General features: G+C 37.0%; 1 protein-coding gene across 3 annotated transcripts; it reads right to left on the bottom strand.

Moving 5' to 3' along the window:
• Positions 1-23,021, bottom strand: LOC111555797 (UDP-glucuronosyltransferase 2B20). Of its 3 annotated transcripts, none has more exons than XM_023232149.1 (7): positions 22,933-23,021; positions 19,331-20,118; positions 17,494-17,642; positions 14,648-14,779; positions 9,563-9,650; positions 8,407-8,626; positions 1-722 (listed from the first exon to the last, which is right to left on the bottom strand). In XM_023232149.1, exons 2-7 carry the CDS (start codon positions 20,052-20,054, stop codon positions 443-445), a joined length of 1,593 nt encoding a protein of 530 aa, XP_023087917.1. In that variant the 5' UTR covers positions 20,055-20,118; positions 22,933-23,021; the 3' UTR covers positions 1-442. The 3 variants fall into 3 exon arrangements, with proteins under 3 accessions (XP_023087917.1, XP_023087918.1, XP_023087919.1); XM_023232151.1 differs by lacking the exon at positions 22,933-23,021 and having other exon boundaries at positions 214-722; positions 19,331-19,422; positions 19,777-20,054; XM_023232150.1 differs by lacking the exon at positions 22,933-23,021 and having other exon boundaries at positions 19,331-20,221.
• Positions 23,022-25,632: the final 2,611 nt, after the last annotated feature.

Raw genomic sequence — 25,632 nt, 5'->3', positions numbered from 1 at the left:
TTTAATTCTTGAAGATTTCATTGGCAACAGTAAAAACAAAAATTCTGCTCAAAATGAAGCCAAAATGTTCTGAGTATTTGCAAAACAATGTTGATACTATGAGTAGAGTTCTTAATGTTGTTATGTTCAAATACAATGTGTGAAACATAATGAAGCTCAGTGACTTTTGTGTGTAACTTTTGGATTAGAATAACAAATTTCAATATAAGACCATAAGGTTTTATATTATTGTTATTTTTCATAGTTTAGAAATCATTGACAGAGAATAATTCCAACTAAAGTACATATTAAATCCCTGGAAAATAAATTTTGACTTAACGGAATAAGTTGTGAAAAGATGTTTTGTCACAAGAAAAAGGAAATCCTCCATTTAAAACCCTCCATGCCGGAATAAAGGAGGAGTCCCATCTTTCAGTCATTCCACTTCAGGCTTTTGATATAACTAATCCCATTTCTTCTTCTTTCCTGTTTTGGCAAGCTTTTGGAAGCAAAACAGGCAACACTTTGTGATGATAAATATCACAGTTGCCACGCAGGCCAGCAGGAATGCTATCACATCCAAAGAGTGGTACTGGATCCAGGTCAGGTCGTGGGCTGCGACCCGAAGGTGCTTGGCTCCTTTGTGGCGCATAACAAACTCAATCCAGAAGACTGCTCGATCCAGGGGCTTCATTGGTTGATCATGATGAATTCTTGATAATTTCATGGCATTCTCTTTATAGCTGTAGGATGAACATAAAGATATCAACATTAGAAGTAAATTTATTGCTTAAGCATATCAAATCTATGGACGGTCTTTGAAAAGTGTCACACAAATAATTCAAAGTAAGTGTCATTGAATTGACATAAAATTTGAATGTTTTCATATATGTCGTTACAGAAAGTTTTGTTTTTAAATTGGAGTTTTATAATTGACAAATACCTTTAAAAATGAAAAATGAAATTTTAGGTGGAAAAGTTAATGTCTTTCTAGGACAGAAAATATTGTGAGCCACACTCTAAGTGCTATAAGTAAGACAGTGAAAATGGAATCTAGGAACGATCATTTTGGTATTTTCAATTTTTTAAAAAATTTTTTTGAGACAGGATTTTACTCTATTACACAGGCTGAGTGCAGTCACATGATCATGGCTCAGGGCCGCCTTTCCCTTTTGGTCTCAAGTAATTCTCCACCTCAGCCTCATGAGAAGCTGGGACTACAGCTGTGCACCATCATCCCTGGCTATTTTTTTATTTTTTACTTTTTTAGATATGAGGTCTTGCTGTAGTACCCCTACTGGTCTGGAACTCCTGTGGTCAAGTCATTCTCCTGCCTCTACCTCCCAAAGTGTTGGCCCTACAGGCATGAACCACTGTGCTCAGCCCATTTTGATATATTTAAAGAGGAATTGTGTCACAACTGGTGAAATGCCTCCTAACTAGTTTCTCAGCTTCTACTGTAATCTTCTGTCTTCTATCGTATTTTCTTTCTACTAGCCAGAGTATTTTCTAAATTAATATCAAATTATGACACTCGCCTGTTAAGATTTCCATCTAGTTTCTTGTTACATTAAGAATAAAATCCAAATCTGACTTTGGTCTATAGAACTTACAAAGGCACCTACTTGTTCTAACACTTACCCCTATACACTGTCTTCTAGAGACAATGGCCTTCTGTTCTTTAAACTCCTGAAGGTGTTCTTATGTTAGCCCCTTTACACTTTTTGTCCCGTGTCTCCCTCATTGAGCATTCTTTCTTGCAACTACTTGAGGTTTGCTTCTATTTCTTTTTGAGGTTTCTCTTTAAATGACACCTCTTAGAGAGGCTTTTCCTGGACAACTGCAGGCACCTATAGGATTTCTCCAGTGCTTCATGCTTATTTTGCTATTTGATTTCTGGAACTTTAAAATATGCTATATATCTTCCACAATAAAACTTTGAGTAGGAAATACATAGGATAAATGTATAGACACTATGTGACTGTCTCAAAATTTTAAGATTATCTTAAACATTATCCCAAAGTGAAGACACCAATTTATCAAAAACTACATAGAAGAACTCTCTCCTCCTGGGCCATTTTAGTCACTACTTTTATCCTCAAATTAAGTATCAACCTGAATTCTAATATCATAGATTAATATTGATTGTTTATATAATCGAATTAAATAATACATATTCATTTCTGTCTTTGTTTAGCAGTTGTTTAATTGCACTGGTGTAAAGTATTCAGTTGATTGACAAAGACCACAGATGATCTCTTCATTTTATGATTAATGGATATTTGTGTGGTTAACATTTTTTGATCCTACTAATAATTGTGGTATTAAGGTATATGTATATTTTGCTAGGTGTACATATTTATTCATTTTTGTTGGATGTATACTTGGAAGAATAGTTGATGAGAGAATGGTACATTTATAATTAGAATTTTTTGTTGACTGAATTAAAAAAATTTTTACTTTAAAGAATTAGAGATTGTTTTTAGTTTTCAGTTTTTGGATTTATAATTTATTTCTAGTATGACTAGAACATATAATTTTTATGAATTGGAATCTAATACAATTTACTTAGCATTTATTTATGGCCCAGCATATGCTCAATTCAGGTAACCGTCTATTTCATATAATCATTTTTTTTTTTTTTTTTTTTTTTTTTTTGAGACAGAGTCTCTCTCTGTCACCCAGGCTTGAGTGCAATGGAGCAATCTTGGCTGACTGCAATTTACGTCTCCTGGGTTCAAGTGATTCTCATGCCTCAACCTCCTAAGTATCTGGGACTACAGGTGCTCATCCCCCACACCTGGCTAAGTTTTGTATTATTAGTGGACACAGGATTTTACCCTGTTGGCCAGACTGGTCTCGAACTCCTGACCTCACACGATCCTCCCACCTTGGCCTCCCAAAGTGTTGGGATTACAGGTGTGAGCCACCACACCCAATCTCCATATACTCTTTTAAAAATATTTATTTTCAGCACACACACACACACAACCAGAGAGATATATGGATACATATATACACATATATGTGCAATATATATATACACACACACATATATAAAACATAGGTTACATTTAATTGTATACTTCAAATGTTTTATCTCCTTAAATAAAAGATTTCAAAGATCGTTATTTTGTCTTTTTTTTTGGTCTGTTTAAATTTAATGTGAGTACTGGTAGGTTCACTTTTTTGTTTTTTTTTGAGATGGAGTCTCGCTCTGTCACCAGGCTGGAGTGCAGTGGCACTATCTCGGCTCACTGCAACCTCTGTCTCCTGGGTTCAAGTGATTCTCTTGTCTCAGTCTCCCGAGCATCTGGGACTACAGGTGCACATCACCATGTCCAGCTAATTTTTGTATTTTCAGTAGAGATGGAGTTTCACTATGTTGGCCAGGAGTATGGTCTCGATCCCTTGACCTTGTGATCTGCCCTCCTCGGCCTCCCAAAGTGCTGGGATTACAGGCGTGAGCCACCGTACCTGGTCGGTTTGCATTTTTTTTAAACAGTTTTATTTTACTTCAAGTTCCAGGATACATGTGCCGAATGTGCGCGTTTCTTACATAGGTATACACCTGCCATGGTGGTTTGCAGCACCTATCAACCTGTCATCTAGATTTTAAGCCCCTCATGCACTAGCTGTTTGTACTGATACTCTCACTCCTCTTCCATGCCCCAAATGGCCTCAGTGTGTGTTGTTCTCCTCTCCGAGTCCATGTATTCTCATTGTTCAACTCCCTCTTATGAGTGAGAACATGTGGTATTTGGTTTTCTGTTCTGTGTTAGTTTGCTGAGGATAATGGCTTTGAGTTGCATCCATGTCCCTGCAAGAGACATGATCTCATTCTTTTTTATGGTACATAGTATTCCATAGTGTACATGTATCACATTTAATTTTTAAAAATGTTTTTATTATACTTTAAGTTCTAGAGTATATGTGCAAAATGTGCAGGTTTGTTACATATGTATTCATGTTCCATGTTGGTGTGCTGCACCCATTAACTCATCATTTACATTAGGTATATCTCCTAATGCTATCCCTATTCCCTCCCCCCACCCCACAAAAGGCCCCAGTGTGTGATGTTCCCCTTCCTGTATCCAAGTGTTCTCATTGTTCAGTTCTCACCTATGAGTGAGAACATACAGTGTTTGGTTTTCTGTTCTTGCAATAGTTTGCTGAGAATGATGGTTTCCAGCTGCATCCATGTCCCTACAAAGGACATGAACTCATCCTTTTTTATGGCTGCATAGGATTCCATGGTGTATATGTGCCACATTTTCTTAATCCAGTCTGTCATTGATGGACATTTGGGTTGGTTCCAAGTCTTTGCTATTGTGAATAGTGCCACAATAAACATGATTTATCAATAAAGCAGCATGATTTATAACCCTTTGGATATATACCCAGTAATGGGACTGCTGGGTGAAATGGTATTTCTAGTTCTAGATCCTTGAGGAATCGCCACACTGTCTTTCACAATGGTTGAACTAATTTACAGTCCCACCAACAGTGTAAAAGTGTTCCTATTTCTCCACATCCTCTCCAGTACCTGTTGTTTCCTGACTTTTTAATGATCGTTATTCTAACTGGTGTGAGATGGTATCTCATTGTGATTTTGATTTACATTTCTCTGATGGTGAGTGATGATGAGCATTTTTTCATGTGTCTGTTGGCTGCATAAATGTCTTATTTTGAGAAGTGTCTGTTCATATCCTTCAACCACTTTTTGATGGGGTTGTTTTTTTCTTGTAAATTTATTTGAGATCTTTGTAGTTTCTGGACATTAGCCCTTTGTCAGATGAGTAGATAGCAAACATTTTCTCCCATTCTGTAGGTTGCGTGTTCACTCTGATGATAGTTTCTCAGAAGCTCTTTTGTTTAATTACAGCTCATTTGTCAATTTTGGCTTTTTTTGACTTTTTAATAATTGCTATTCTGACTGGCATGAGATTGTATATCATAGTGGTTTTGATTTGTGTTTCTCTAATGATCAGTGATATTGAGCTTTTTTCATAAGTGTGTTGGCTGCATAAATGTCTTTTTTTTGAGAAGTGTCCGCTTAGATCTTTTGTCCACTTTTTGATGATGTTGTTTGATTTTTTCTTGTAAATTTGTGTAAGTTTCTTGTAGATTCTGGATATTAGACCTTTGTCAGAGGGATAGATTGCAAAAACGTTCCCCCATTCAGTATTTCACCTGTTCCCTTTGACGATAGTTTATTTTGCTGTGCAGAAGCTCTTTAGTTTATTGTGATCTCATTTGTCAATTTTGGCTTTTGTTCCAATTGGTTTTGATGTTTTTATCATGAAATTTTTGCCCATGCCTATGTCCTGAATGATATTGCCTAGGTTTTCTTCTAGGGTTTTTATGGTTTTGGGTTTTACATTTAAGTCTTTAATCCATCTTAAGTCAATTTTTGCATAATGTGTAAGGCAGGGGTCTAGTTTCTGTTTTCTGCATATGGCTAGCCAGTTTCCCTAGCACCATTTATTAAATAGGGAATCCTTTCCCCATTTCTTGTTTTGTCAAGTTTGTCAAAGATCAGATGGTTGTAGATGTGTGGCATTATTTCTGAGGGCTCTGTTCTATTCCATTGGCCAATATCTCTGTTTTTGTTCCAGTACTATGCTGGTTTGGTTACTATAAGGTGTAAGGAAGGGATTCAATTGCAGTTTTCTTCATATGGCTAGCCAGTTTTCCCAACACCATTTATTAAATAGGGAATCCTTTCCCTAATTACTTGTTTTTGTCAGGTTTGTTAAAGATCACATGGTTGTAGATGTGTAGTGCTATTTTGAGGCCTCTGTTCTGTTCCATTGGTCTATACATCTGTTTGGTACCAGTACCATACTGTTTTGGTTATGTTCTTGTAGTACAGTTTGTAGTCAGGTAGCATGATGCCTCCAGTTTTGTTCTTTTTGCTTAGAATTGTTTTGGATATACTGGCTCTTTTTTGGATCCACATCAAATTTAAAGTAGTTTTTTTTTTTTTTTTTTTTTTTCTAATTCTGTGAGAAATGTCAATGGTAATTTGATGGGAATAGCTTTAAATATATAAATTACCTTGGGCAGCATGGCCATTTTTACAATATTGATTATTTTTATCCATGAGGATGGAAAGTTTTTCCATTTGTTTGTGTCCTCTCTTAATTCCTTCAACAGTGGTTTCTATTTTTCCTTGAAGAGGTCCTTCACGACCTTTGTTAGGCATATTCCCAGGTATTTTATTCTCTTTGTTGCAATTGTGAATGGGAATTTATTCATGAGTTGGCTCTCTGCTTGTGTATTATTGGTGCACAGGAATTCCTGTGATTTTTGCATATTGATTTTTGCATCCTGAGGGTTTGCTGAAGTTGCTTATCAGCTTAAGGAATTTTGGAACTGAGATGAAGGGGTTTTCTAAATATAGAATTATGTCATCTGCAAACAGAGGCAATTTAACTTCCTCTATTCCTATTTGAATACCCTTTATTTCTTTCTCTTGCCAGATTGCCCTAGTTCACATTTAAATCCACCATCTTATTCTATATATATATATTTTTTATTTTCTAACTTTTAAAAAAAATTATACTTTAAGTTCTAGGGTACATGTGCACAACGGGCAGGTTTGTTACATATGTATTCATGTGCCATGTTGATGTGCTGCACCCGTTAACTCATCATTTACATTAGGTATATCTCCTAATGCTATCCCTCCTCCCTCCCCCCACCCCACGACAAGCCTCAGTGTGTGATGTTTCCCTTCCTGTGACCAAGTGTTCTCACTGTTCAATTTCCACCTATGAATGAGAACATATGATGTTGGGTTTTCTGTCCTTAACCTGTTTTATGTTTCTTTGCTTTTTAACTGTTTTTGAAGTATTTTAAATCATTTCTCGTCTTACTAATTTTTTGGTAAAGTGTTTTTAATGTATTTCCTTAGCTGATACCACCTTACATCATAATAATATTTGTAGAACTAGTAGACTATGAACTGATGGTAGCTGGTCTAGGCGTAGCATTTTCCAAATTATTTCCTTCGGATTATGGATAAATTATTACATATTTATTTTATCAATATTAAAACCTTTGTGTTTCAAAAGGCATCTTTTAAAAAGTAAAAAAAAAAATCTATCTGTCCATAGTGGAAGAAAATATTTGAAAATCATATATTTGATAAGAGATTGTATCTATAAAATATAAATAATTCTTACGAATCCATAATAAGATAAATAGAAAAATGATGAAATGTTCACAAGATTAAAATAGAAATTTATCTAAGGAATATGTGTGAATGGCCAGTAACACATGAAAAGATGGTTAACATCTTCAGCCATAAGGAAATGCAAGTGAATACCATAATGGGAGACCACTTTACACACACTAGAATGGCTGTAATAGAAAGACAGGTGATAACAAGTGTGGGGAGAGTGTGAAGAAATTAGAGCCCTCATATCCAGCTGGTGGTAATGAAAAATGATGCAAATACTTTGAAAAACAGTTTAGCAGTTCTTCATGAACAACAATTTCCCATATGCCTCAGCAATTCCACTCCTAGTGTCTCCTCAAAAGAAGTAAAAATATATTTCTACACAGAAAATATGTATAACAATGTTCATAAGTGCCAAAATTGGAAAGATCTAAAATGTCCATGACTTGATAAATGGGTAATTTTGGTATAAACATATCAAAGAATATTATATAGAAATAAAAATGAATGAGTTCTGATACGTCCAACAACATAAATAAAACTAAAAATGATTATGCTAAGTGAAATAAGTCATTTACAAAACACCATAAATTGTATGATTTCATTTATATAAAATATGTGAAGAGAATAATCTATTGAAAAACAAAGTAAGTTGGTAGTTTTCTAGGACCTGAGGTTTATTGGGAGCAACTTCATGCATTATGAGTTCATTTATGAGTTCATAAAAATGTTCTTTAGGGTTGTGGCTTTGTAACTATGTAAACACACTAAATATATTTAGATTTTAAATTTTAGTGAATGTTATGCTATGCATATTATAATTCACTATCAAATTTCTTAAAAGAATGATAATAATAAAAAGAAATTTTTGAGAAAGAATATATTCATACTTTCAGAAATTTTGGGTATTGAATTGAAATATTTTATCATATTTCTCTAGTTATATTATTTCTTTTTATTGTGTATTCTATCATTAAAACTATTTAAAATAATTATCTACATATCTTTAATTTTTTTTTTTTTATATATAATTCATTGCAGTCATTGGTGACCCATTAAATCTATGGGGTTGAAATGTAACTTTGAAATAACTGTCTGGTGGAAAATAAGAGCAGATTTTACATTGGTTAAATCACTTCAATCCCTTCAAAATTAGTCTCTTAAAAAAAAGTTAAAACTCATATTCACTGTTGACAAAATAATTTATAAATACCACCTGGTCACAAAATTGTAATACTCACATAGGCTCATTAATGACTGACTTCAATGCATTGAGCAAATCTCTACTTGACATGGTCCTGATATCCACACTGAGGGCTGCTCCCTTGACTTTCATGTGAAGAATGTTATCAGGTTGATCTGCAAACAAGGGAATGCCCACCATAGGGATCCCATGGTAGATCGCCTCATAGATGCCATTGGTTCCACCATGAGTTATAAAAGCTTTGGTTTTGGGATGACCTAAAAGTGGATGAATTTTAACAAAAATATTAATTGTAAGGCACAGGAATTCAATAAGAAATGCACAATATAAGGAACTTTAAGCAACAGTGTTCCCTAGGTAACATTCTACCCACAAAACTGCATTGAAATTGTTTTCAAATTTTGGAGGAAGAAGCACCTACTTCTGCTGGAAAGGTAAGTGAATGCTACATGAAAAGGTTGTGGTGTGTGTGTCTTCACAGTGGAAATATAAATTTAAAAGATTGCCAGGTGAACAAAATGAAAAAGCATATTCTTAACTAAAAAATTTAAATGTACGAAAGAGAAAAGTATAAGTTTGGGTATAAAAGAACGTAGTCTCTTAAGTGTTATAAAAATGTAGTCACATTTATGTATTTAAAAATATTTAAATACTTAAAATATTTAAAATATTTAATTTTTTTTTAAAGGCAGCAGGGTAGTAGGCAGTAGGCTGGAGGTAGTGCTGAGGAAGGACCGGTTACACATCATCACGAAATGTGTTATCACTTTTTGATAAAGATTGGTGATTTATTCCCATAGAAAATAGAGGCACTGGTAATAGAATAGTGTCTGTTATTTTTCAGTGCCTGTTGAAATAACCCCGCAGTAGGGGAAAGAACAGACGTAAAGCTGTAGAAATAGGAGACAGACAGAAAATCCAGGATGTTATTTAAAACCTGTGAGAGGTAATTACACCTGAATAAAGAGATTTTTATTGTGACCGTAAAGAATGTGAGTGTATGTAATAAAATGCCAACTACTATAGTGTATTCTTTTTATACTAAGACTGGAAAATAAATATAAAGTAGTTACATTTGATTTTTTTTTTAGTTTTCTGATAATAAATGTTAAATATGTTTGTTTTATGTTGAACTATTATCACTCTAATTGACTGTTACTAATATATTCAGTATTTGTTCTCCAGAGTCTTACCAAGAAGGTCATTCTGGGGTAACCACTTGTACAGTCGAGTATTGGAGCCTAAAGTATTTGGCTTCTTGCCATCAAATTTCCATAGAACCTGTTAGGATAAGGAGAATATCTTGTTAAATGAATAGAACTCTAAAAATATAGCATGTGTCAAAATTCTGAAGAGATTAATAATCAGTTAATCCATATAAAATATGAAAAAATAAGAAGTGATGTCAAGTAATGAGAACTACTAAAATTCTGAGGTAAGTTGAATAACCACATTTAATGTCTTTACTTTTATAATCAAATTGGTATATAAAGAAATAATGGTGTTTCCAACATAATAGCTAGACACATGAGATTGTGAAAGGAAAATAAAATAAATCTTGGCATTCCAAAATCTATGCTAAAGGATAAAGTTAAGCTGCTCAGGGCAAACCTACCTCCCATTCTATTCCAAGTCACCGCTCAGCTCACTGAAATAAATGCATATCTAATTGCCTTATTGGGGAGGCTAATCAGAAACTCAGAGGAAGTCAACCATTTGTTTCTTATCTACCTATGACCTGGAAACCCCTTCCTTGCTTCAAGTTGCTCCGCCTTTGCTTCCAGTTGTCCCTCATTTCTGGACCGAAAAACTGTTCATCTTATATGTTGATTGATGTCTTATATATCCCTAAAATGCATAAAACCAAACTGTCACTGCACCACTTTGGACACATGTCATCAGGACCTCATAAGGCTGTGTCACGGGTGCACATTTTCAACCTTGGCAAAATAAACTTTCTAAATTAACTGAGACCTGTCTCAGATATTCAGGGTTCACATTTTGGTAACCATGAAGAGATTGTGAGTGGAGGGTCCCTGACCTTTGACAAGTGTCCGATCAGCTTGGTACCAGCCTGAGCTAACTTTATGGCTCAAAAAAATAAGACAATTGACTGAGGTCTGGGAACAATCCCTCCAGAGAATCCCTGATACCCCAAAATTCAATCAAGATCTAAAATTTATTTTGCTGTACAACTCCTTTTTGTTTTTGTTTTTTGTTTTTTGGAGTTTTACTTGCTTCCCACAAGAAAGGAAAGATTTCCTGTTTCCATGACAATGGAAGGCAGGTAACTCTATGGAGTTTGAGCTGGCTCCCAGGAGGGAGGGTGAGTTTGAGGTTTCTTTCCTGCTTCTAGGATGACAGAGGGCAGTTTTAGCCTGAAACCCATCCTAAGGTAAATAGCTGAATTGGGGTTTGTCTGGGTTAATGTTTAACAACTCGCCGGTCTTAATTTCTCCTTAACATTACAATGCTTAGTGATCACATTTTTGAGAGTATTTTTTTTGTACATTCCAGTATTTCTCCCATCAGATTTGATGAACTTTACCTGACTTGATCAAATCTGAGTGAGAATTCCAAATTGTGGGTAACAAAGCCTGTCTAATTTGGCTAAAATTCTATGCAGATACAAAAGAGAAAACAAAACAAAACAAAACAAAACCTAAAAACCATGTGTTTGATTTCTGTGTTTGCTTCCTGTCTTAAAAAAAAAAAAAATTCTTTTGTTTACTTTTCTTTCACCCTATACTTCCTTTCGCCTTTTGCCATTTGCAGTACCAAAAATCTAGAGAAGGTTTCTAATGACTTGAGCTATTTTAAAGAATTCAGAACAAAAGCACCACTCACCCCTTTGGGGGTGTTCTGTTTTCTTTGTGGAGTTTCAAGAGTTGTAGGCAGATTTTTGCTGAGGTCCAAAGCTCTGTTTTCCTATGTTGAATGACCTGATCTCTTTGGCTTTGAGATTATCACAGATTACCTGGTACTGTGAGAGGATTTTGCCTTGGCATGTGTAATGGTAGATGAGAGTTACAAAGTAGGGAGTGGTTGAGTACAGTTTACAGGAAGTGGTATTGACCGTTGTTATTTTTTTTCCTCCTAGGGAGTTGTGGTTTAAGAATCCTAATTCTAGTTAGGATATGAATTGTAAAGGGTCTCCTCTATTGTTTTTATTCCCAAAATTAATCTCAATTTGGCTTGTCTGTGTGGATTTGCGTGAGAAACTGAACTGCGGTTTACATAGGTAAATGAGAGACTGAGTTTTCTCAGCTCCAAAGAGAAAGGGCATTTGCTCCTCTCAGTCATATGTCACCCCTAAGTGAATGAGGGCCTTGTGGGAGTGTCTGGGGGTTGACCCCCTATGACATGGAGTGACCCTGCAGAGAAACCCCAACAAAAATTAACTTTTTAAAAAAAAAGGCTAATCCAGGAAACACATATTAGGGTGGATCACCCCACATTTTGAGCCCTTTCTGAGGTCATAGACCTCTGGAGAGAGAAAATGAGACATGTAAGAGGGTGGAAACAACTCAGTGGTGACACACTGTGGAGTACTGCCCACCAGCAGCACACATTGATTCACTACACGTAAACCCTGGGCCACAGCTCAGTTCCTCCTTTTAAGAAAAAAAGTGGGAAACAATCTAAGAATGAGGAGAAAACAAGAAGAATGACCCCCTGATATCTCTCGGTAGGTTTTATGACACCTGTACTTGGCAGAGTTTATGAAAAATGAAGGTAATATGGTCTTTGTGCACATATACATTAAGAACCCTAAAGTTGTCCTGCAAACTATAGAGTTCCTAAATTCTCTCTTTTTAAAAAATTTTCTTTTCTTCTTGCTTTAAATTTGCTTTTATTTTTATATTAAGATAAAAACCACTGTTTGGATTCAACAGGCTTTTGTCTGCAAGCTGGTGAATTTTTTTATCTCATGGCTAAAGTTCTGAAGTAAAAGCCATAAAATCTTTTGTGTATGTGTGTGTATATGTGTTTGCATATATTTAAAAGGCCATTATAATTTCTATAATTTTATGTTTAATTGGCAATTAAATCCATTTTATTTTCCTTCTAGCACACAAATTTTTTTCTCTCTGTACCTTATGATGTAAATTTTGTTTTTTGATTTTCACTTGAAGGGTTTCTTTTAATATTCAAATGTAAGACTATTTAGCTTACAACTGACTATGGTGATCAAGTATTCATACAGATTACCTACTGAAACAGGTTATCAAGAATTTGAAAGTTTAATATGGCAAAAAGTAGTTTTCAAATATCTATAAGATGTACTTCTGTTGGCATGCTTAATACATCTACATATTTATGTGTTTTGTACACAATATTTTACTACTGAAAATATATAAAAGAGCTCTAATTGGCTTAAGAAAATAAAAGTGCTTGAATTAAATACTTTGCCAGAAAAAAGACTAGTCAAATGCTCTTTCAGGTTTGTGTAACTTAAGTAAAATCTTTTATAAATAACTTTAAAATTATTGCTAAAGTATAATACTTTATGATATGATAAATGCATATCTGATTGCCTCCTTTGGAAAAGTTAATCAGAAACTCAAAGGAACGCCTCCTCCCTGCTTTAAGTTGGCAAAGTAAACTTTCTAAATTTACTGAGACCTGTCTCAGATATTTGGGGTTCACAAGATTATCAATGAAATATTCAAATATTTAAGAATTTTTAGGCAGTCTTAATTCTAGTAAAAAAAAGTAGCAAATTAGTAATAACCTATACCTTTATTTTACATACTTTATACTAGCTGTAATCTTCCAAATTTAATATAAATTTATTAATTTTTGAGTGATATTGGAAGAATTTACTTATATCCACTTTTCTACTACTCATAAGTTATTTTATGAATTTGATATCGTTGATTACAAAAGACTAAATCTTTAAACTGAGCCTATGGTGAGAAATAAATCAATGCTACATATGTAGTATGTGTAATTTCTTTTAATTTGCTAATTATCAAGTGCTACTTTCAAGAAAAATTTCAAGTGGCAGCATTTTACACAAATTCAGACTATTATCAGTATGGCTACTTTTGTAAATGCTAACAATGTAGGAAAAAGTAGCCCATTGACAATTTGTGATTAACAATACAGATGCTGAAAATGTATAAAATTGTATTTTGCTACATTTTGCTTAACTGATCATTCACACTTAGATGATGCCCTACATAACATCGATGGCACTGCTATATTGTCAGCTATAGCCAATCATTACCATGTCTAGTACCAAACTAAGGTACTGATTTTAGAATTCCCAAGCAGTCTTTACAAACTGGAGTAGAATTTACAAATGTTGACCATGTATTTGATATGGGAGTGTTAAAGTAACTGTGTTTTCAGCAAAAACTTTCATAGGTCATTCAGAGAGGGCTATGTGAGATAAGAAACTAAAGCGTAAATTGAAAATACACAAAGATTGTAGGTATATCCTGTAGATTAGAAAATAAATTCCCACCCTGTTTATTTATATTTCCTGCTCCTTCCTCAATCTAGAGAAGGCACTAATCTGATTCTTAGAGCATAGTCTTTGTTGGGCCCATTTAATAATGCACACAGTTTCCCCTAAAAGCAGGATTCTATCTCCATTCTTTTCATTACATTTTTCTGCTTAAGATATTAGCAGCACCCAAGCCAACAGATCAGACACGTTTTTCTTTTTCTCTAAATCTACTTGGCTAGGTGGGTACCTCCAGAGTAGTAGTTTGTCTGACCAGGACATTCTTTCACAGAGTGGCACCCTGAACAGAACACTAAATAGACCTATTCCAATGCATGGGAAGTAAAAGCAGCCAGATTGCTTGGTAAGCCGAAGATGTATGATGCATTTCAAACTTTTTCAATACCTGCTTATTGTTATTGTGATAGTAGAGTAGCTTATTAAAATGTAACTGCTTTTTGATAATATCTACAGTGTATACAGTACCTTCTAAAATCCTGTAAACCAGAGGGAGCAAATAACAGGGCAGAATTTAGTGATTTCTATGTACATGCCTACAATACCATGATAATACCAAACTTCACTAGCACCTCTTAAATGTATTTCCTTCTGATCACAATATTAATGCCAACATTATTATCAACCAATCCTTCTCTTTATGATTTTAAGATCTTCCATATATGTTTTTGTTTTGAACAGATGTCTGAGATAACTAGAACTATCATAGCAGTTAAATTTTCAGGCAGAACATTTCTGTAATAGACTCTCGAAGAGTTAACAGATTCATTTAGGAGCCACCCACAATTAAGGCACTTTATCTAACCTTTTGTGGGATCTGGGCAAGGGCTGAGGCAATCATGTTGGCACTTTCTTCTGACATGTTACTGATCATCGACCCCAGAGAAAACACCACAATACCATTTTCTCCAGAGCTCTGGACAAACTCTTCCATTTCCTGTGAAGAAAGAATTTGTTCTATCAGAAAAGAGCAACAGCACAGAAAACACTATTGACAGGACTATTACAAACATCTAAGAAGAGAAAGTCAGAAGCTTTTGGAGTAATTTTTTTAAACTGACCCAATCATCCAGTTTCTTTGAAAGATGTCTAATATAACATATATGGAATCTTTTATGCAAATTTGTGTAAATATGTTTGCATATGCATGTATGTATGTGTGTGTAGGGAAGAAATGAAACAAAGCTATGACACTGCGGTAGGAGGAGATAATGCTAGAAAATATTACAGCCAGACTCTTTATTTATAATATTACAATTACTAACATAGGTTATTGGAAGGTGGCTTTACTTGGCTTTAATTCTATTTTTTTTTTTTTTTTTTTGTAGTTCTACTAAATCTCTTGTGTTTATTTGGGACAGTTTTATTTTATTTTTTTCTGTTCAGTTCTTTTAGTTAGGAGTCATTGGAGCCATTACATGACTATGAGCAATGAGGAAAAGTTAGTTACAATAAGAATGATTTTATATCTCTGTTTCTTTAGCTTATTTAGCTCTCTAACCCTTAATATTTCACTTAAAGTTAGAGTTTCCTAGACTTACCCTACTACCGCTCACTACCCCCGACCCCCTGCAACATAAAAACCTTAGAAGCTGAAGTATAAGAATCACTGACATTCAGCAGTCTGGTATTGTGGTTTGGAATTTCTGGGAAATAGTTCTGATAATTCCATTTATAATACAGTATTATATGCTATATAGTTACATAATTGAGTGATCTTATTTCTGAGGTCATTATTTAGGTATGACTCTAACATCTTTTGTCCTGATATCACACTGTGAAATTGATGTGCTGATTGGTAACTGAATGTGAGGGACCCTCATCATCAATTTGCTGTGTCTCACAGGGAGCAGTTGCATCACAGTGGGAGAGGTCACCAGGCCTTTCTCCAGTGGAGACCTGCTCACCCTGTAGAGTAGCTCCCTCACACTATATGAAGCTCCTGGTGAGTAAGTGTTTGCTTAGAAATGATTGATAATTATTCTGACTTGTGTTTCCGGATGTGTTCCTGTTTTTAAACTTAAATCCATTCTAATTCCACATTGCTCAATGTATTCTCCCTCTCTCTCTCTCTCTCACACACACACACACACAAAGAGAGAGAGAGAGAGAGAGAGAGAGAGAGAGAGAGAGAGAGAGAAATGTAGACCCATACATTTCCTGGATATCATATCAAAATTGTACACCCATCTTTTTGTTGCTGTTGTCCCTTTTGTTCTAAATTCTTTTTTTCTCAGTAAAATAATGACCAACCCCTTCTATCATAACAAATATACTTTCTGGTCATAATCATTGGGGTAAATTTCTTTATAAAACTGTTTACAAATAAAAAAAGTTCTAAAGTATGTCAGTGCAGATCAAATATTGGTATTTTTGAAAAATGTAATTTAACTTTATGACTTTTTTTTTTTTTTTTTGAGATGAAGTCTTGCTCTGTCATCCAAGCTGGAGTGCAATGATGCAATCTTGGCTTACTGTAACCTCTGCCTTCTGGGTTCAAGCAATTATCCTGCTTCATCCTCCTGAGTAGCTGGAATTAAAGACATCTACCACCACAACTGGCTAATTTTTCTGTCTTTAGTAGAGACATGTTTCACCATCTTGGCCAGGCTGGTCTTGAACTCCTGACCTTGTGATCCACCCACCTTGGCCTCCCAAAGTGCTGGGATTATAGGCATAAGCCACTGCACCTGGCCTGACATCAGTTTTAATTGGAGAGTCAGTGTATAGCTATTAGAGAGAATTCACTAGGCATCCAGGAACTCAGTGTAATTGCAGTTGCCTGTAGCCACATTTAATGTAACTTGAGTTCAATGTTTTATCTCATTCACTGCAAAAGGCTTCTTCATCCACCCAGTATTGAAGTAATAAAATATTTGTTTATAGACAGATCAGCACTGATCTCATTCTGTGATGTCTTTAGGAAAGTAATGGTAATAGAAGATCAATGTAAGTAGTCTTGTAAAAGTGTGAAAATTTAGAAAAAGAAAGTAATTTTACCCATATCTCTGTCTAGAGATATCACCAACTTAAAATGAGTACCATTTCATTATAGTTTTAATTCTATTTATATAACACAGTGTACATATATCTCTCATTGTATATGCCTTTTCATCTTACAAAATCTCATTGTATATGCCTTTTCGTCTTACAAAAAGTTGTGTTCTTGTTCTACTCATCATTTTGTTCCTTAGTTTCCAACTATACCTGTACTATAGTTGACAGAGTAATTAAACATTTTTTTGAAAAAAGGATTTTAATGGCATGGCATGCACATTGTATAAGTTTTTAACCATTTCTTAATGTAAGATATTTGAATTATTTCCAGAGATTTTTAGGTGAATATTTGCTGCTAATATTGAAACTTACTATCATGATTTATTCTCTGTATAGTTTCATGCATAAAGGAAATGCCTATATGCATTTTTAACCAACCCTTTTTTCAAAATCTCCCTAGTAATCCTCTTCAGTCTTTAATGATAATAACATTCACATACTTGTGATAGTGTAGAAATATATAATTTTCTAATGGCCAGTCCGTTTTTTTTTGACCTCCCATATTCCCCCTCTGAGTTAAACACTCTGAATGAAAAATATCCTGCCATTCCTTCTGAAAATGTCAAGCAAACAAATCAAACAGGAATACATTACCTTAGGCAGGGGTTTGGCTGGTTTACAGTGAAGTCCTCCAACAAAATCAACATTTGGTAAGAATGGTCGAGGAAATTCAAAATCCCAATAGGTTCGAATGAGCCACATTTCAGCTTTCCGCATTGTCTCAAATAATGTAGTGGGTCTTCCTAATAGAAAAAACAAAACAAAACAAAAGGTAGCTAACACAAGAATTGTTATTTGAATATGCAGGTATTTTCCTGAAAGGACTTGGAATGACACACCAAAAGATATATAAAATGTCTGTGCATTGATAAAATATATATATATACATTTATATATAGTCATAATTTAATTTTTATGTATTGCATATGTTGCTCATATGTATATATAAGGAAGGCAAAGTATTCAGAGATCTGTAAGAAGAAATTACATCTTTAATGTAACATCAGTATATTCACAATCATAAATAATTATTAAAATCAGTCATTAATATGGTTTGGCTGTCCCCATGCAAATCTCCTCTCATCTTGAATTATAATCCCCAAAATTCCCATGTGTCCAGGGAGGGACCAAATGACAGCTGATGGTATCATGGGGTGAATTCCTCCATGTTGTTTCCATGATATTGAATGAGTTCTCATGAGATCTGATAGTTTTATAAGTGTCTGGCATTTCCCCTGCTTGCACCTCTCTCTCTTGCCGCTAAGTGAGAAGATCCAAGCTTGCTTCCCCTTAGCCTTTCACCATGATTCTCAGTTTCCTGAGGCATCCCAGCCATGTGGAACCATGAATCTATTAAACTTCTTTTCTTTATAAATTACCCAGTCTCAGGTATTTCTTTATAGCACTGTGAGAATGGACTAATGTAGCCACTATGAACTTAAATACACATTTGTCTTCTCTCTGAAGCTGTAATAGTAACAAATATACATTTAGACAACTCTTTCAGTTCCACAATTAATTCATCTTACCCATGAAAACAGCTTTCCAGAAAGTACTCTAGTCTCTACAATTTATTAAGCTAGTTCCTTTATCCTTGGTTCTCCAAGTAAACCATGAGATTTTTTAGAGTAACACTGAAATCTTCATACTACTACATCTTGGTTCATCTTAAGGTCTTACTATAATTAGATTTTTAAAATAAATATATTTACAAATGAGTACTAAATTTTTTTCAGAATTTATTAACACAGAGATATGTGCTCTTCCTTAACTTGGCCCATATTTTATTTGATGGAGAGATGCAGTTTAATAAAATACAGATTAAAACTTAGATGTTCACTTTCAATAAGATTTCAGTTTTTGAAAGAAATAATTGTCAAGCTGTTAGTGAAGGAATGTACAAACATTAGAAATCTCAAGTTTTAGGCTTCTGCTTCTGGAGTAGAGTCACTATATTTCTCAACTGTGAAGGAATTCTTGTTATATGAAAAAATTTTAATTTCTAAGTGAGAAAACTGAGGTACTCAAAGAGAAACAAATTCCTCAATCCTGCATTGCTAATTTTTCTAGAAATATGTGTAAATACTAAATTTATGTGTCTGCCTTCATGAAGATGTTTTTTGAGGTATCTATTGATTTTTTTAAAGATGAAAAAATGTATAGCAAAATGATATGTGATAAAATCATAAGTGCTTTACATTGAAGGTTTATGATTCTTTGGGTGTCCTGTAGTAGTGATGGTCCCAGGGTTCTAATTGATTCTATAAGGTCAACATTCTATAATATTTTTGAGATTGATAGATCATCTTACATTTGCAATTTGTAATTTTCCTTAAAAACACTATCTTCTGACATAGTATTTGTATAAGCTCACTTTCAAAGGCACAGAAAAGTTAGGACTTAATAAGCACTAATTGGACACATGACTTACCTAGAACTTCACTGTAAAACTGGTCCCACTTCTTTATATCATGTATTTGAAACCAAAAGTCAAAATAAAGCTTATGTATCATATTTTTTATCCTCTCTGTAAAAGTCATTTGATCACTTAATTCTGACATAACAACAGGTACATAGGAAGGGGGGAACAGAAATCCTCCACCATTCTTCTCAAATGTGTAGCCAACAGTGAAGCGGAGGCTGTACAGAAAGGGTATGTTAAACAGCTCAGCCAGTAGCTCCCCACAAGGATTAAGGGCATCTGCCAGAATGACATCAAACTTTGACTCTTGTAGTTTTGTCATAAGTTTCTTGTTCAAAACTGCATCTTTACAGAGCTTTTCACTATAGTAATAATATTCCCAACACAATTCTTGTACTTTTGAAAAATATGAAAAAAGTGTACTGTTTGGAATACTATATATCCAAATATTGAGCAGTTTCATAAGAGTATCTTCCATATCATGTTTAGTTAAAGATGTAGGATAAACTTCAAATGTAATAGCAGATGATTTACTGTCATTGACAAAAGTAGAAGCCGAGGATGTCAACACAGTCACTTCATGACCTCTCCGAGCAAGCTCTTCCAGGATTGTCTTCATATTTATCCAATGGCTGTATTCTGTGGGCCACACCAGTACCTTTCCACAACTTCCAGAGCTAAAATAACAACTGAGCTGTAACAGCAGAAAGACTGACGTCCATTTCAGAGACATCCTGGTCTCATGCAATCCTTCTTTTCCAGTTGCTGTTTCTTTCTGTCATTTCTCATACTTAAATCTGAGAATAAACCAATCAAGTTAAAATATAACTGCTAAAGTTAAAAATAAACACATAATATTAACAGTCTGAATAGGTGCATGCCAAGGAGACAAACAAAAGATAGATGACCTCATATTTATTTTAGTGTGTTAGGTGTTCTTTTGTGTTTACAACTACTCTAGTCAAACAATCACTTTTATGACCTAGCATATGTAATATGTAAGTAATCTCTCTTATGTAATTATTTTATAATGCTGTTAAGAACAGTGGCAAATGAGAGGCTCCTGCGACTTCAGTGCCCTGGACACAGAGAGATGAAGTAATTATACAACACAAATAGCATTTTTAATATCGTAGTGCAAGGAATGTCTTCTAAAACTTTGTTGACATATAATTCATATACCATATGATTCACCAATTAGTGTGTAGAGTTCAATGTTTCCTAGTATGTTCACAGAATTTTACATCCACTACAACAATCAGTATTACCTCCAAAAAATTATATACAATAGCCTTTAACCCCCCACTCTGAAATTTTGCATCCATCCTACCCTAGGCAACCACTAATCTAATTTCTATCTCTATAGATTAGCATTTTCTCTACCTTTCAAAAAATAAATGAGGATTTTCCAGCGATCATGGCAGATGGGATGAAATTTCAGGTCTAGATAGAGCAGCATGTGGAGGCTTGCACTGTGAATTTTAGCTGCAGATCAACTGCAAGAAGAGACCAATGAGGACCCACAGACCCTCTGCAGTAAGTGTACTGCTCCTGCAGGACCTGGGAGACATACCAAAAACTGTGAGTGCCCCAACAATGGAAGTGGCAAAGGGATAGCCCCCTCTCCCAAATACACATCCCCACTGGAGAAGCTGAAGGTCTGCTTGTGGGAGAAGTTCCTGACTTTACCTGGAGCTGAGTCAAGTTAGAGAACCAAGCCAAGCAAAATACAGGGGTAGAGGAAGTAGCAGAAAGCCACTGGGAGCATTCTGGATACCCAAGTGGCTCATTCCTCCCTGGCGCCACAGGAATCCATCATGAGGGTGACTAGCGGAGCAGGGGGTTCAAAGATTCTCCTGAGGGCCTGAAAGCCTGAAAGGATGAATAACTCCTCCCTTCTCAGGCCCAGACCCAAGACCACTTGCATCAGCAGCATGTGTCAGCAAGATAGAAGCAGGAAGAGAGCCGGCCAGAAGACACTTACCCTGGCTGGAAGACATGTAACTCTGAAGATCGAGAAAGGCTGTCCAGGTACTACATAGCAGTCACATCAGAGTGGGACACTTACTGTTTACAGAGGACTGTAAAACCCCTCTCCCATCCTCACTTGGGACTGATGCCACTTTAGCCCTGAGCCCACCTGCACCCAGGCACTCATTAAAGCTGCATATTGCTCCACACACCCTCATGTTGTCTGTTGGCGCACTCTGGGGGTTCAAACCGATTCAAGAACCTTACATCTGGTGGGAAAACTCGGGAGGGGCTCAGATCTGTGTTGCTGGCAGACCTACCGATTCTCCCCAGAGAGCAGGCCACAGCAACCAGACAAAGGAAGCTCCTCAGCCTCCAGTTGCCTCTCTGTGCATGCACATTGGTCACTGATCTCGCCTACTGGTAAGTTTCCCTGGGAGCCCAGTTAACAGGGGAAAATCTGCATGGCCTGTCTTGGTTTCTCTGGTCCAAAAATGCAGCATTGATCCAACAAGCTTCCAGCATGTGCCAGGCACTCACTGATCATCTGGTCTTAGGGGGACGCCACTAAACCATTTGATCCCTTTCCGGGAACCAAAAAGGCAGCGGTGATGATAGCTCCTTTTATCATCTCCTTCCAGCTCTCCAGGACGGTCTCCTTTTTCCCTGTTCTCCTGAGCCTACTCTTTGATATGGAAAACTCCTGGTCCTCCATTCCAAAAAACAGCCTTCCAGGCTGCCTCATAAAAAATTTGCAAACCGTAGACGTCAGGCAAGACATCCGCCGTAAGTGCCTTATCTTTTTTATACAATAAAGCCTGGTCAGACTATGAATTAGATTAGATAACGAGTCCAAATGGCCCATGAATAGATCATTCTACTTTACAATTTTAACTGACTTAAGCAGTTATTGCCAGCCACTGGAAAAATGGGGAGAAATTCCTTGTGTCCAGGACGTTTTGTACTCAGATCACAAATTGACCTCTGCAATTCTTGCTTACCTGTTCAAATCCTTCTCCTTTCTCATCTCCCTCATCACCTTTCTCCTCCTGACCCTACCTCTTTTCCTCATTGGATCCAGCTGACTGCTGTCCACCCCTCCCAGCCCCTACCCTTCCATCTCAACCATCTTCATTAACTCCCCAAGCTTCCTCGTTGTCTTCTCAGCCATCATCTTCCCAGCCGGCATCACCTCTAAAATTAACCACTTCTTTTCCTACACCGTCCTCTCCTCAGGACAACTCTAGCATTGCTTGTACTCATTCTCCTTCCTCACTGCCCTCTCCTGAAGCCCGTAAACCCATCAAATCATCTTACATCCCTATCTGTCCTCCACTGCCTATCAACTCAACCACCCTTTCCCCTTCAAACCCTCAGCAGGAAGCCCTTCTGGCTTCTTCCTTCTCTTCTGCCCACACCAGCGTAGGCACCATCTTGGGCCCATGTACCACCCGTACTTCAGCGCTGGTGCTAGAATGCCCCCTTCAGGAAGTAGCAGGAACTGAAGGTATTGTAAGAATTCATGTTCCCTTCTTCCTCACTGATCTCTCTCAAATTAACAAAAGACTCAGTTCATTTTCAGAAGACCCTACCTATTATATTAGGGAGTTTCAGTACCTTATACAGTCTTATGAACTAACCTGGTATGACCTCTACTTATCCTCTCTTCCACCCTCACCCCAGAAGACCAGGTCCATATTTGGACCCTAGCTCAGGTGCATGCTAATACAATTCATCACCAAGCTCCTGCTCAGCCTACTGGCACAGAGGCAGTCCCGAACCAGGAATCCCAACAAGATTGTCAAGACAGGGCCTCTGGACACTGCCATCAAAACCACATGATTGTGTGTCTCCTTGCAGGACTCAAAAAGGGTTCCCATAAAGTGGTAGACTATGAAAAACTTTCAGAAATCACCGAAGGTGCTGACAAAAACCCAACCCTTTTTCTCTCCTGTTTAACTGAAGCCATGAGAAAATATACCAACCTAGACCCAGCCAGCCCAGAAAGAACCACTATTTTAAACCTTCGCTTCCTCAACCAATCTACCCCGACATTTGGCGCAAGCTTCAGAAGCTTGACTACGGCTCTCAAACCCTACAATGAAACCTTCTTAATTTAGCCTTCAAAGTCTTTAATAGGTGTGATGAGGAAAGTAAAAGAAAAAAAAAAAAAAAAAAAGGACAGTTTCAAATGCTTGCCTCTACCATCAGGGGCCCTGTAGGCCCACGGGGCTGCAGCTCCACACAGAGTCCTCCTAGCAATCCACCTCCACCTAGTGCGGCAATGAAGGCCACTGGTCCAGGCAATGCCCAAACCCAGGTAAGCCTACCAGGCCGTGCCCCCTCTGCAGAGGACCCCACTGGAAGTCAGCCTGTGAGGGGTCCCAGCAAGGACCACCCCCTTGCCTGCCCCAGCCGGCCAAAACCTCCTTCTTGGATCTCATCGTCCTTGCTGCTGAAGACAGACGGTGACCTGGAACAGACACCCCAGCAACTACCATTGCTTCATCTGAGCCAACGGTAACCCTGATGGTGTCAGGTAGGCCAGTATGTTTTTTGAAAATTAATATCGGGGCAACTTATTCTGTTTTACCTAAATTTTCAGGACCCAGCCAGTCCTCCCAAGTCTCTGTTGTGGGAATCAATGGACAAGTCTCCAAACTCCAAGACCCTGTCCACTTTTCTGCTCCTTGCACATCTTTTCCTTCAGTCACTCTTTCTTAGTCTTGCCCTCATGTCCAACTATGCTCCTAGGCAGAGACATCTTTTCAAAACTCCACACTGCTCTCAACTTCCACATTCCCCATAGTACCCAACACATCCACCCAGACCCCTCCAAGTCTTCTAACTTTTTTCTACTCCTCTGACTTCCCACCCTAAAACATTCAACTTTTCCTTATCCCTCATCTGTAGTTAACCCCACTTTTTGAGATACTTCTACACCCTCAGTCACAGAACACCACACTCCCATCCACAGCACCCTTAAGAAGTCCACTCAGTTCCTATCACAGAAGCAGTATCCCATCCCCCAAGCAGTTCTCACAGGCCTAAAGCATATCATTTCTCTCCTCCTCACCAGTCACCTATGCAGCCCAACAAACTCTCCTTTTAACACACCAGTTCTAGCCATTAAAAAGCCAGATGGAACTTATCACTTAGTCCAGGACCTCAGTCTCATTAACCAAACTCTACTCCCAGTAAGCCCAGTAGTTCCTAACCCATATACTTTACTTTCCACTATTCCCTCCAGTACCACTCATTTTCCTGTTCTAAACCTAAAGGATGCCTTTTTGCAATTCCTTTACACCCTGATTCCCAGAACTTCTTTGCCTTTACGTGGGAAAGCCCCGACAACCACCTTTCATGTCAGCGCACCTGGTGTGTACTATCTCAAGGTTTTAGAGACAGCCCCCACCTTTTTGGACAAGCCGTTGCTAGTGACTTCGGTACTTTATCCCTAAAATCGTCCTCTCTTCTTTAATATGTTAATAATCTGCTCCTGTGTAGCCCCTCTCAAAGAAACTGCAACACCCATACATACTATCTCTCTTTTAATCTTCTTGGCAGAACGGAGGTATCAGGACTCCCCTAAGAAAGCACAAATATGCACCTCCCCAGTCACCTATCTAGGCGTAGCTCTTACCCCCTGAACCCAAGGTCACACAAGAGACCACACATCCCTCCTCCAGTCCCTCCCACCTCCACAAACTAAGCAAGAAATTATCTCTTTTCCAGGATTAGTAAAATATTTTAGGCTCTGGGTTTCCTCCTTTGATCTACTTGCCAAACCGTTATACCAAGCTGCTAAAAGCCCTCTCCATGAGCCTTTAAAACCTGCACAGCCTATTATCCAACCTTTCCATCTACTCCAAAAGGCTCTTATCTCAGCCCCCATCCTCACTCTTCCAGACTTCACTAAACCTTTCTCCCTCTATACTGATGAATGACGTGGAGTTGCACTAGGTGTTCTAACCTAGTCTCAGGGACCCACCCCCCAAGGTTGTTGCCTACCTCCCTAAACAGCTTGAAGCCACAGTTATCGGATGGCCTGCCTGCCTCTGAGCATTGGTGGCAGCTGCTGTCTTCTCTGTTAAAAGCCTAAAACTATCTCTTCATGCCAACCTAACAGTTTATTCAACCCATAACATCAAAGACATGTTAGCTCACTGCAGTGTACTAAGCCTTTTCTCTGCCCCACAGCTCCTCCAACTGTATGCTCTATTCATAGAAACTCCCCACATCACCATGCTAACCAGCTCCCATCTAAACCCGGCCATGCTCTTACCTGAAGTTACAACCACCCAAAACTCTTATTCACACTCTTCTGTGTGAATACTCTT

This window comes from Piliocolobus tephrosceles, chromosome 3, assembly GCF_002776525.5.
Source record: "Piliocolobus tephrosceles isolate RC106 chromosome 3, ASM277652v3, whole genome shotgun sequence".
Taxonomy (NCBI): domain Eukaryota; kingdom Metazoa; phylum Chordata; class Mammalia; order Primates; family Cercopithecidae; genus Piliocolobus; species Piliocolobus tephrosceles.
Note: the sequence above shows the minus strand (reverse complement) of the source record. Positions and strands in the feature narration are given on the sequence as shown.

Excerpts from the sequence above, each read along its gene's own strand:
- LOC111555797 (XM_023232149.1), bottom strand. The coding sequence starts at position 20,054 with ATGTCTCTGAAATGGACGTCAGTCTTTCTGCTGTTACAGCTCAGTTGT. Across the intron at positions 9,651-14,647 it reads TTGCCCAGATCCCACAAAAG|GTTCTATGGAAATTTGATGG; the intron begins GTTAGATAAAGT and ends TTATCCTAACAG. Across the intron at positions 723-8,406 it reads TCAGTCATTAATGAGCCTAT|CTATAAAGAGAATGCCATGA; the intron begins GTGAGTATTACA and ends TTCATCCTACAG.